Below are 13185 nucleotides of genomic sequence, written 5' to 3'. Positions count from 1 at the left end.
ATAAAGTTTAAACAGAACAAACTAAGCTGGGCGGTGGTGGCACATGCCTTTAATCCTAGCACTTGGGAGGTAGAGACAGGCAGATTCTCTGTGAGTCTGAGGCCAGTCTGGTCTACAGAGTGAGTTCTAGGGCTCCACAGAGAAACCCTATCTTGAAAAACCAAAAAGAAGAAAGAAAGAAAAGAAAAAAGAAAACGGACTGAAGAGATGGATCAGAGGTTAAGAGCACTGACTGTTTTACCAGAGGTTCTGAGTTCAATTCCCAGCAACCACATAGTGGCTCACAACCATCTGTAATGAGATCTGGTGCCCTCTTCTGGCCTGCAGGAATATGTGCAGGAAGAACCCTATATACATAATTAATAAATAAAATCTTTTTTTTAAAAAAAAAAAATGGTCACCTGGAGAGCTCAGGGCTCAGATTTAAAAAAAAAATGAAAGAAAAAGAAAAGAAAAAGGAACAGACTAGACAAGCAAAGGCAAAATAAAATAGAAGGTCCCGAGTGTATAATATATCAGAAGGCAAAGGAATATGACAATGCAGGTCCAAACTTTAGATACATACTACAGAGAGCACAGTGGAAATATCATTGCAGAGTAGCAAGACAAATCTACATTTAAATCCTGGCTCCACCATTTACACAAACAGGAAAGTAACTCTTTCTGGGTCTCAATTTTTTCAACTATAAAATGGGCATGCATCACCTCTCTTTCACGTTTGCTTCATATGTTGTGATAAATTACATAGATAGCAAGTGGCATATAGTAAGAATGGGTAGATTTTTTTTGTATGATCCTCTAATGTGGGAAACTATCCAATCAACCTAAAACTGATCACAAATAAAATCTACAAGAAACAAAGGAGTTTTGGGTGTGTGTTGAAAGAAAGTAGAAACCCTATAGCTCAGCATAGTCAAGAGAACTTGGTGTTTTTGCCAGAAACTGGAGTTCAGTTCCCAGCACCCATATCAGGAGGCTCTTGACTGCCTGTAACTTCTGCTCCAGGGGATCTAGATGCCCTCTTGTGGCCAGTGTGGGCAGGTGCACACATAACACACACAGACATACACTTGGACAAATTTAAAAAAATAAATCTTTAAAAATAAAAGTAGAAACCCTAATGAAGGCAATCTCTTAAACAACAGAGAATTTAAAGACACTAGATTTGTTTTACAACTTTCTCCTAACCCAGAAACAAAAGAATTGCAATTCTAAAGACATGTAAGAAAGATCACCCCAGCTTTATAAGTATTTCTAGCCTTCGCTTGGAACTGCATGAATCAGAGTCTAGCCAGCATGAAATAGGGTCGCACTCTCCCAAAACTAGCGTCACAGCTTTCATTCTACAGAGAGGGAGAGTTCCCCCGTGGGGGAGGAGCACCAACTGCAGACCCTTCATGAGTGCTTGCTTTGTATGCACGTGAGATGCAGGAAAGCAAGGCTCAAAAATGCAAAATGGCAAGGTATGGCTGTCAAAGACCACCCACTGCTAAAAGGAACTAACGACCTCCACATGAAATATCATTCATAGTTATTGCCATGAAAAATAAATAGAAATCTAACACTTTGACTCAAATGCATTTTCCGGAGGTCGTTCCCTCCCTCTCTTCCACCTCCTTCTACCCAGCCCTGAGCATGTGCTGGCTTGAGTGTCTGCCTCTGTGTGTGTGTGTGTGTGTGTGTGTGTGTGTGTGTGTGTGTGTGTGTATACACACAATTGAGTGTTTGATACTTTGCAGTCCAAGCTGCAAAGTCTTGAACTATGATAACATAGATTCATACTTTCTCTTAATCAAGAAAGTTCCTGAAAGATTTGGCATATTTTTTTAAAATCACCAGATGTTGGCAAAATACATTGTAAGACATGTCCCATGAAAAAGACTGGAAAATATCATCCACACCCATGACTTTTCCTTGAGTCTATATACTGATGAGTCCCAACTGTGCTTCATCTGAACGCCACACTTTCCTGGTGATCTCATCTAATCCCAGGACTTTCGTTACAGCTCTACACTGATAATTCCTAAATATGTTTCCCCAGCCCCAATTTCTTTCTATTCTGTGATTCAACTTACAACTTCAACTGCCAAGCAGACATTTTCTACCTCCATGATAAAAGTGCTTCACAAACTCAATCTGTTCAACAAACTCCTTTATTCCATCTTTAAAAATATACTTTTCTAAACTAGGCATGGCGCCGCATCAGCAGTCCCAGCTCCTCAGAGAGGCTGAGGCACAAGGATAATTTGAGCCCAGGAGTTTTGAGTCCACTGGGAAAAATGGCTGCAGCCTATCCCACCTCGTTATTCTGTGTTTCCTTGTGACATGGCCCATGTCCTGAGGACATGCTTTGTGTAGTGGGTTCTGTCCTATCTATTTATGGGTTTCAGGGCCTGAACTCGGGCCATCAGGCACGGCTGGAAAGTGTGAATGGGCCTGTGTGTGACAATCGGAGGAGAGCCTCATTCTTTTTCCTCCACGGTGGTTTGTGACAGGGTATTTGTTGTTCACAGCTTCATATGCCAGGCTAGCTGGCCCTCAAGCTAGCTACCAGGGAATCTCCTGTCTCCACCTCCCATCTTGCCATAGGAGCACTGGTATTGCATGGGCATACTATCATGCTGGCTTTACAGGGGTCCTAAGGATTTGAACTCAGGTCCTCATAATTGCAGGCGAAACACTTAGCACACTAAGCTCTCTCTCCAGCCCTTCACTTCGTCATAACTCTCTACTTTTCACATGCTTCACACAACACTATTTTTTGAGATTTGTTCTTTTTTTAGTTTATGTGTATGTTCACCTGCATGTATGAATAAGTATCAAATGCATGCCCTGTGCCTTTGGAGACCATAAGAGGGTGTCAAATCAGCAAAAACTGGGGTTACAGATGGTTATGAGCTGCCATGCTGATGTTAGGAAGCAAACCCAGGTCCCCTGCCAACAGCTGCCACTGCTTCTAACCACTGAACCATCTTTCTAGTTCCTGACCATAGCACTTTTTCTTCTGCTGTTTGTCTGTTTGTTTGTTGAGACAGGGTTTCTCACTGCCCTGGCTGTCCTGAAACTCACTCTATAGATCAGGCTGGCCTCAAACTCACAGAGATCTGCCTGCCTCTGCCTCCCAGTGCTGGAATTAAAGGCGTGTACCGCCACTGCCTGAATGACAACAGTACTCTCAAGGCAACTAAACATGCCTCCCCATTTCCCGGAGCCATACTTTATTAGGGTAGCCTTCATTGGGCTGTCTTGGTAATCAAAGTTCTCCTTGCCTGACTCTCACTAGGTAGGGAACTCCTTGTTAGCAATAATTTTATCTTATTCATCAACTCCTACATCCTGGAACAAAATCTGTGCTCAATAACCGTGGGTTGAAATAATGCCTGAATGAATCACAATTAAATATTAATATAGAACAAGCATAGAAAGCTCATTATTAGTAAGTCTCTTTTCTGTGAGGTCCCGTCTGTTTTCAAAAGCAGATACGCATCTTTCCCAGTGCAAACAGTCTTGGAAATCCAGCTGGGAAAGCGCCTTCGGGGGGCACACTCACATCACATCCGATACTACCAATGCTAGAAGTAGTCCTCCAGAATGAACCCACCTCATAGTATGCATTCATGGTAGCTACTTAATGAGGATCACATCTCCACACTTGAAAAAATAATGAAACTGGATAAATAAGCAGTAGGTTTGTGGTATCAGTGGGAACTGGTACAGCAACAATTTGGGGCCAATCCAAGTAGCAAGCATTTGATTTGATCTGTGGAAAGCTATCTTCCTTAGTTCTTCCCATGAGGCTTAGGCTTATCTTCCATCAGACATGTCCAACCTTTTGACATTATGACAAGATGTCATCATCTATAAAGTTCATGCTCAAGACTCATGATCAAGCTATCAAAAAAAATCTCATAATGTTTTGAGTCATTTGATAATTTTGTGTTGAGCTGCATTCATAGCCAAAGTAGGCCACAGGTGCGTGTGACCCCCAAGCTCCACGCTGGACACACCCTGCTTGAGCTGGAGCTAGATCATCTGTGTGTATGCAAAATACAATTGGAGCACTGCACATACATGCACGTTGGAACCAGGCCAATCCCCAGAACTGGGAACTTGCAGGCGCTTCAGGAGTAGTTGTGTTGTGCAGACATGAGCTAGAGTAGAGCACAGCTTTCAAAACCTAAATGTAAGCTATGACTGTGAAGGACTACCCACTCCTCCGAGGAACAACAAAGTCTCCTGAAACAATATGTGCAAATAACCATGGCTGTCAAAATAACAATGTATATATGTATAATCTAAGAATATACACATACATATATACAGATTCAAATACCACATTTAGATCACACCACAGCTAGAAAATCTCGGTGTCACATCCTCTTCAATCTTCTTGGGCCAACGGGATTCCCAGGGTCACAGAGAATAGGTGTGTGCTGCAACACCACCATCCTTTCTTCATTCTCTGCTGCAAAGCAGTTTAGACAACCATGTACTTAGGGCATCTATCGCTACATGACATACTACGCTTTCACAGGACAGCAGTCAAGTCAGGACTCTGTCTTCAAATATGTATTCTTATATTCATTCCTGTTGGTTAACTATGTAATTAATTACAATAATAATTCTGTATGAGGCACTCTACTCACCAGTCTAGAGGATATCTTGATTCAAATATGGCCCATGCATTCAGTGAACATCGATGAGGTCATGAATTAGCTATACACTTCAAATCATGGATGTAAAGTAAGAAGTAGTGGTCAAACACTCTAGGTTATATGTGCACTTGTGGCGTCTCTCTGTATTATGCCCGAATACATGCAATTCTACGTTCAAATGTTTTCCAGTTCTTTCTGCCTGTCATATGCTTGTTAATATTCTGATATGTACCAGAACGTGAGCTTTTAATCTCCTCACTATGTCTGTCATTGTAACTCTTCCTCTCTTCACCATTTGCCCCTCAGCTTCAATTATGCAAAGCAGAGGTTGATAAAGAGCACCGGAAAGTCTCGGCATGTCATGATGCACTGCATCAATACCAAACATGCGGTGCTTGGAGAAACAGGGGACAGAACTGGAATTAAGGAAGGGACTATGCAAATTATTTTATTCTACCCGATAAAAATTCTCATCCTGAAAAAAAATTCATTTTGGAGTATGTCCTTTTAGACACAACTTCATCAATCTTCATACCATAGGCAAGAAATGGCAAACACTGGGGACAAAGTTCATTGCAATCAGTTTGTCTTAGGACAGCTTTTGGGGTATGCTGGGAAAAAGGCAATAGGTGGAGCAGGAACTAGAGTACTGCCAACCAGCATGTACTTCTTTAACTGACACCTTGTGGTAACAGTTTCACAAACCAAAATTCAACAGATCTATATAGTAAAGAGAAAGATATGAATCTATATATGTGCATAACTTTATCTTTAAATTACATAGAATTGCCTTGGAAACAAGAAGAAACTACTTACCTCTTGTAAGAGCTGGCTAGTCTGCTTCTTCCAGGAAATTAAAGAGCAAGCAACTGCATTAAACCAACATCCTTTTTACTTACCTAGCAACAGATGGATTTTTTTTAACCTGAAAAGGTGGTTCCTTTTTAGAAAACTCAGTGAGGTTAAATCAATACTTAAACGTTGACTTTATTGAAATGTTATTTTTTTCTAATACATTCTAACTGCATTCATTTGGCCAACAAATATGTAATAATCCCTGCTGTTTACACTAAGAACAGACACAAAGATGAATACCATATAATTCTTAAGCTAAAGGAGATTATGGGTTCGTGATGGAAATACATGTGAAACTGTACCTAAAGTTTGCTGTAGCCAGGATTTCTAGTTATTTTCAAAAGGAAGATTCTAAAGCTTCATGGAAAGTTTGACCCTCAAACTGTCCAACTTCGCAATTTATAATAGACACGTGTTTCATTGCAGAAAATTTGAAAGATGGTATTTTAAACACTATAACCTTTTTAGAGAAATGAACAGCTTTTATCTGGCAATGTGTGAATGGATTCAATGGGTAGAAGTTTCTTTTATAATAGGTTTGACTTCCCTGTCCCTTCTTATCGCCACTTTCACTTATATTTTATCTCCCTTTCTATCAATTATTTATCAATATAAGCCTATTAAGTACACTTCAAAGAGCTCAGTAGATTTGCTAATCTGACATATAAATATAATTTCAGCTTCTAGAAGTAATTAACTGTTCGGAACACTAGCAATGCATTAACTCCCTTGTTATTCATGAGGAAAAATACAAATTCTCAAATTCAGCTTTGTATATCTCTACACAAAGAGAAGCCAAAGCGAAAAAATGTCTTTCTTGATAATCACTTTGGATTTATTTTTGTTGTTGTTATTTTAAAAAATGACAAGAATTTCTGATAATTATCAGAAATTGGATATGTGATATTTAGTTGGCCTAATTTGCAGCAAAAAGAGTAAAGCTTCTTTACTTGGTATGTTCATAAGGATCTTCCTGTGGGCCCATGTGTTCCAGTGGGTGCCTCGCCACTCACACACAGAATTTCAAAATGCACTTTCTCTGCTGATATGCCCATCATCACCCTGCTTTCTGAACCATGTTCTCTCTGCCATTATAGTTCAGGAGGTAAATTCCTGTTATTTAATGCTGTCTAAAGCCAGTCTGGGGAACTATGACTTGGATTCTATTTTCTGATGTTCATTTCTTAATGGAGTGCTAGAGAGATCCCGTTTCAAGCCAGACACACTGCTAAATCTGGGCAAATGACTAGAGAATTTTTCTGCCCATACTTCCCATTAGACTCAAGATTACCAGAAATATCAAACCTATTTACAAGTTCGTCTAGGGCTCAACAAATGTTGACTCTTGGAACAGTCTCTTGAGTTGAACCTGTACATGAATTCTGAACCCAGGTTACAGAAACCCATGAGGTGCTTCGACAGGTCTGTGCATGTCTCCTAGCTGAACTTCCAAATATGGTAATACCAACATTAACAAGAAGGTCTAATTGACATTAAATCAAAGAGGACTTGATTTAAGAGAGGTCCTACAATTTATGTGCTGTAATAATTGTTGATCTTTAACTATACTAATCCAGGGATAACAATGCTGCTGACTTCAATTTGTTCTTTGGGTATTCAACATTAATAAGCCCTACCAGTTATTAACAGTCAGCAGATAGTTGAAATAAGCCTGGATCGGTCTACAGCCAAAATACATAAAAGACTAAAATGTTTATCTACACACCCTAATAATGTACTACAACACTGGGCTTAAGCTTTTAAAATAAGCCTGAGAAAGTATGTGGGAGTTCATATAAAATACTTAATGATCTAAAGATTCTATTTTTGTTAATTATCAACCAAATTCTGTATGGTGCTTAGCATTGTGCTCAACACTGCTCAAATCAAGCGCTTTCCCTTTAAGAAGCTTATAATCTAAAACATACAAATAACCATATGCAGAAAAAGCTAGAGATCAGAGTAAAAGGAAGCATTCACAAAAATGTACAAATTCAGCACGCCAGAACTTTTTAGTTGAGCAACATGATCCCCAGTGAAATTCTTTCCAAATGATGTATCATGTGCACAAGTTATAAGTGATTATCTTCAATTTTCTTAGAAATGAGTAATAAGATCCCTCTTAAGACCCATGCTTTTGTATATGCATCAAACACTAAAGTTGGCATGGTCATTGATAGCTGCCATTTAAAGAGAAAACATATTTTCTGTCTTGTCTCATAGGAGACAAATCCAGGGCTCTTTTCTCCCAGGTTGGTAATAAGCAGCCTTTTCCTAGGCTACAGTGAACAGCAAACATTGCAACTCTAAAGATGGAAGCAACAGAATGCTCAAAAATATTGCATCAAAATATTGGATACAATCTACCAGCTCATAAGAAAAAAAACCACATTGCAAAACTGACACCATCTGTGTCATCTAGCATCCATCAAAAACTGTCTTCTGTCTCTTTTTAAGATGGAGGCTCTATTAAGAGACTTCTCCCTATCTCCCACTTCATCTCTTCAGTTCTTTTCCCTTGTCCAGGCTGCCTATTGTGACCATTTCATCCAATTTCCTGGAGGTATTTTCTAGCCCTTTTCACCCTATTTAATCCTACAAGTTTCCTGGGAAGCCTGTTTACTTGCGTGCTCCCCCACTACACTGCAAACCCTTTGACAAAAGGGCTTGCATCTTACTCTTCACTGCACCCCCAGCACCTAACACTCAGCCTGCCAAGGTGCCTGGCCAATCAGCAGCCATCTCCATCAGCTCCATGGCTCTTTCGAAGCACTTCTCAGTCAGAGTTTATGCAAATATATATATATATATACATACTCAGAGCTCATCTGAAAGAATTCTCTAAACTCCACTAAGTAAGCACACAGCAGTACAACTTTGGAAAAGTTTTGACAAATCACTTACTTACCCAAACGTCTAGTGTAATCTCAGTGGAGAGAAAACCCTCCCCCGCCTCAATTCTCATCCTTGCGCCCAAACATTAGGACTGTTAATTGTTTCAAAATAATTGGGGAACCACAGCTGGCAACACAGATATGGTTGCTAGTTCTCATAGTAAACACACACACACACACACACACACGTGCACACACACATTTAAAAACAAACTCTATTTCAATGATTTTACTTTGTATTTTTCTGTTTCATCTGTTTCAAGAAACTCCAAGTCGATCTTGGCTTTCAGAGGCTGCCTTTTACCCATAGGTGCAGTTGGCCTTCTGGATCAGTTCTAGCACTTTCCAAGGCCCTCTCCAAGGCAAGATCGCTCCATCTTGGGGGAGTTACAACACTACCATGGTTTGTTTGATTTTCTCATTCCCATCTGCCCCCTGCAACTCCCACCCCCCACAAAAGTGGTATATGGCATTCATAAAGTGAATTACACTTGATTTTTGTTTAGAGGAATTTTTTTTCAGACTTCTGTAACATTCCCTTGAGACAATTGGAAACATCATTGTCTGATTACTAGCTCACTTCCCCTGCCTAAAATTGTATCCATTCTTGATTGCGCCTGTGGGTAGGTTAAGCAAAACAAAATAAACATCTAGACTTATGAGCTCATTGGCTTCTTTTCTGAATTTTTCTAAATTAAATAAGGGCAAAAGAGCTGCACTGAAAGGCAGTTATATGGATTTCCCTGCCAAGCGCTAACTCTGTGGGCCTGGTTTCCATCTGCAGTGCTTTCCAAGTTACAAATCCTTGAAAAAAAAGTGGGGTCTGAAGAGATTCATGGATTTGAGAAACATGCTATTTAGAATGGCTATCCAGTGCCTTTGAACACTCTAAAAGCAATGGGAACATGAGATTGGAAGGGTTTAGACCAGCTTTGTAGAAGTCTGGGGTAGTTCTTCAGCACCAGTGATTTATTTTTGAGGCTGGGTGATTTCAAATGCCATTTAGTCTCATCCATATTAGCATAAGAAATGTACCTTATCCACTCTAACCCAATTCTACTAATGGCCAAAGTTAGCAGTCAATCCCAAATGTGCCCCTTCCGTGAAGCAGGACATTCTTGAGGATTTCTCTTTAGTGGGATGGAATCTCATTTTATCTGGGACAAAGAAAGCTTTAATGCAGTTAAGACAGTGCAGCAGATAAACTGAACATGGCTTAAACTAAAGATGGGGGGGGGGGGGGTCGAGCGGTCACCGTGATGGTTCATAACTATCAAATAATTTGCAGCTCTCTTTCAATTTCTAACCCGTGAACGACAGCAGCAAATTACACATTTATTCACTTTGAAATTACGCACTTGCCATTGTATTCAGTCTGCCATTATCATCTCTTCTCTGAAATACTGATGAGCTTTTTCCACACACGAACATTAGAACTTGCACCATATTTTCTCCATCTACATCATCCATATTTGCCCAACTGTAATTCAGGACAAATGGTTTTGTACCAGGTCTGAGAATCTGAACGTTGTACTGCGATAGTTTTTTGGTTTTGTTTTTTTTTAAGGCCACGGGTACAAGGTAGTTGTATGGATATCGCCATATTTGAGATGTGGGCTTGTTTTCACGCCTGTTGTGTAGAAGGTGCTGGCCACCATTTACTTTTGTTAAATAACAGAAGTGAGTTGTGTTGGTTTTATGTGGGGGAGACAAACCTGAAAAAGTGCTTTCTCCTAGAGTTTGGTAAATAATAGAGGAAAAAAAATCTCTATTACAAATAAGTCTCTATAAGTATGATCATCCTTAGGCTGGAAGCACGAAAGGCAGGAAGCAAGCCCTGGCCAACTCTCATAGACACAGTGTGTGGGCCCTCCCAATACTTTTATACAGATGTAGCAAAGAGGCAGGCAGCCAGAGAGCTGGGGGGAAGGAGGGAGAAAGGCAGGCACGGGCGCCTCTGTATGTGCGCGCAAGCCTCTCTCTCTCTCTCTCTCTCTCTCTCTCTCCCTGTGTGTGTGTGTGTGTGTGTGTGTGTGTGTGTGTGTACACGCGCGCGCGCACACACACGCGCGCGAGCGTATGCATGTGCTTAAGGGGATTGCTAATGAGTAGCTGGATGGACTTTTCTCAGCCCCCCCCCCCGCCTTCTTTAAGCACCATATTTTACTTCCCCACTTCGCATCAGCCAAATGCTGCCCAACCTGGACTAGTTCATCTTGTGGGGGCTCAGTCTGTAAGGACCAATTTTTACATTATCAACAAAAGCGTGTTCTCCAGCCTTAGCAATCTAATTACCATGGCACTTCCAGGGGAGAGAGATTCGCCTGTTGTTTCAGCTCTGTAGAACTGATTCATAGGTTGCCCCTTACAGCTCTTGCACACGCCCACGTGGTACGTTATTAAGACTTAACAGTGGAAGAGGTAGTTCTACCCTCCCTTAGAGCGATATCCTGCAAGGCAGTGTTTAACATATGCGCAAGTGCATTTCAGTCACCAAAAAGGGTGACCAATTACCTTTGCAACTAAACAGCAGGCTCGCTAGGCTCTTTTCATCAACCTAAAGAAAAGGCTGAGGGCGCGCTGGCTGCCTAGGTAACCTCCTGCCAGTGAACGCTCCCTGGCAGCGCCCACAAGGCGCGCATCTGCATTCACAACTTGGTCCAACGATCCGGCCCGCCTCCCTGACTTGTTGAGAGCCACCAGCCAAGTTGTGGCTAGGCTTGCTCCCAATCTCTCCCAAGCGCGGGACGCGCGTTTGGCTGGATGCACGAGTCCTTGGAAAGAGACCCTGGAGGCCACAAACGTCTCACGGTGTTCGAGTATGGTTGGCCGGTTTCTTCTGCGCGCACCTCTGAAAAATTAATCTTTTTGAAACCTATTTTTCCTGCCCATATTGTTAGTGTAGCAACTTGTCCTGATTGGATTCTAAGGCCGGCGTTAAGACCCCAACCTCTGGACAGTCAATCACACAAGGCCATTAATATTCATCTGTTGACAGCGGCAGCCCTCAGCTAAGGTTAAAATATGCCCTTACAGAACGATCTGATTGTAGAACAAAAGGCAGGCGCCCAGAAACTTTCCTCTGCCTAAAATCTTCTCCTCTTCGGGGTCCAGCCTGTCAAGGCAAATGAATTTGGGAGGGGAGGAGTTAAATCGTCTTTGGACTTGCGTTCCGCAGGCCAGCACCGCCGATTTTTAAAGAGATTTTGCCAACCTAGATAAGGGAAGCTGTTTCGAAGGAAAAGACTCAGTCTTCCACATTTTAGGGGACCCTCCTACTCAAAAGTTTCCTTCAGTGGGTCTTTACTAGCCCCTGTGGATTCAAAGATTTGTGCTTAACTTTGCCTGCACTTGGGCCCGGCCAGCCTCGGGAACCCAGACTAGGGAAAGGAAGGCATGGGGAACACACGGTGGAGAAAGTATGGCCAGAGCCATGGGTCCAGCTAAGGCAGAATGTGTGAGTTAGGGTGATAAATTCCCGAATCACCATCTCCACGTTGTGAAGCCGGTTTGCTAGAACCATACGGGAGCCAGCTCCCACCTTCCCGCCCTCCCCAAAAATGGGCGCTAGAAAGGCGATCTCCGCCGTCCCTTGCTCTGGCTTGCACACTCCCTGACAGCAGCGTGAGCCCGGGGCATGTGGACAGAGTCCACACACACTCTGCTTCCCTCCCTCAGTAGACGGGGCCAGGCCCCCGGCACAGCGACCATTCCCAGGTACCCAGCAGCAGAGAGCACGGCCGCGGCGCCTCTCGGCTAGGGCAGCGCGCTCTGGGAAGAGCCACCGCGCGCGCCTTGGCTTCCCACTGTGCGCGGGGGGACGCTCAGGGGACCCCTTACTCACCTGGCACAGGGGTTTCCGGGACCCATTTGAGTCCGGGCTGCAGTCTCTGGAAGAAAGAGCGGACCTGGTGACAGGTGGCGTCTGGAGGCGGCGGGGGCTGCGCCTGTCCCAGGCAGTCCAAGCCGAGCAGCATCGCCACCAGCAAGCACGCGGTGCGCACGGTCCCGGCCATCCTGCTTCTCGGGAGAGCGAGGAGAGCGCGAGAGAGTGGCAATAAGAGATGGAGCGGTGCCGGGACTTAGCAAGTCTGGCAGTGGTCCTGCAGAGCAAGAAACAAGCCGCTACCCAGCCGCTGCAAAAGTTTCCTCGCAGCTACCTGGGCGCTGGGCGAGGGCGGGAACCGCTTGGCGGCGCAGGGCGGCCCGGGGCGGAGCCTTGTGGGCGTGGCGAGGAGGGATGGGGCGGGGCGAGGCGAGCCGCGCCGCCTGGGGGACGGCGGCGGGGTCGTGTGGCTGCTGGCCTGCGGGATGCGGGGCGTGGCGGGAAGCGGAGCTGGGAGACTGGGTTTACCACAGCGGGCAAACCTGGCGGGAGAGGCGCGGGAGGAGAGTGTGGAGCGTGTGCGGTGGCTCCCGGCAGCCCTGCCCTGCCACTCGCTCGCCGCCGCTCTACACTGGGCGCTCTGGCATAACTACTGCAGAGGGGCTGCAGGCTCGGGCACGCTGATTGGCTTCTCAGCAGCCGTCCCCTCTGACTGGCTCTGGGAGAAGTTCCCCAGCCTCACTCCTCCTTCCCGCCTCCCATCGGCCTACAACCGGGAGGGCTTTTCCTTTTCGGCTTTTTGCAAGCTCTCCATCCTTCCTTGGAGTGGGGTGGAGGTCCGCGGTTTAGGTACACATACACACACCCGCTTCGACACTAGGCCTTCTCCCACCCAGATCCTACTCCTTCTGGTAACCAGAGCCCACACAAAGCTTCCTAAGCACAAAATCCATGT

The 13185-nt window shown here is 43.9% G+C and overlaps 1 protein-coding gene across 1 annotated transcript in view; it reads right to left on the bottom strand.

Annotated features, from left to right (window-relative positions):
* Gpc3 (glypican 3) overlaps positions 1-12593 on the bottom strand; it is a 348387-nt gene extending 335794 nt beyond the window's left edge. Inside the window, exon 1 of the mRNA XM_048450333.3 lies at positions 12249-12593. Within this exon, the coding sequence (XP_048306290.1) occupies positions 12249-12420 (172 nt within the window). The 5' untranslated portion in view covers positions 12421-12593. The remainder of the gene's footprint in view (positions 1-12248) is intronic.
* Positions 12594-13185: the final 592 nt, after the last annotated feature.

This window comes from Myodes glareolus, chromosome X (assembly GCF_982192425.1).
Source record: "Myodes glareolus chromosome X, mMyoGla1.1, whole genome shotgun sequence".
Classification (NCBI taxonomy): domain Eukaryota; kingdom Metazoa; phylum Chordata; class Mammalia; order Rodentia; family Cricetidae; genus Myodes; species Myodes glareolus.
The sequence above is the reverse complement of the archived record's forward strand: the minus strand, read 5'-3'. Positions and strand labels throughout refer to the sequence as shown.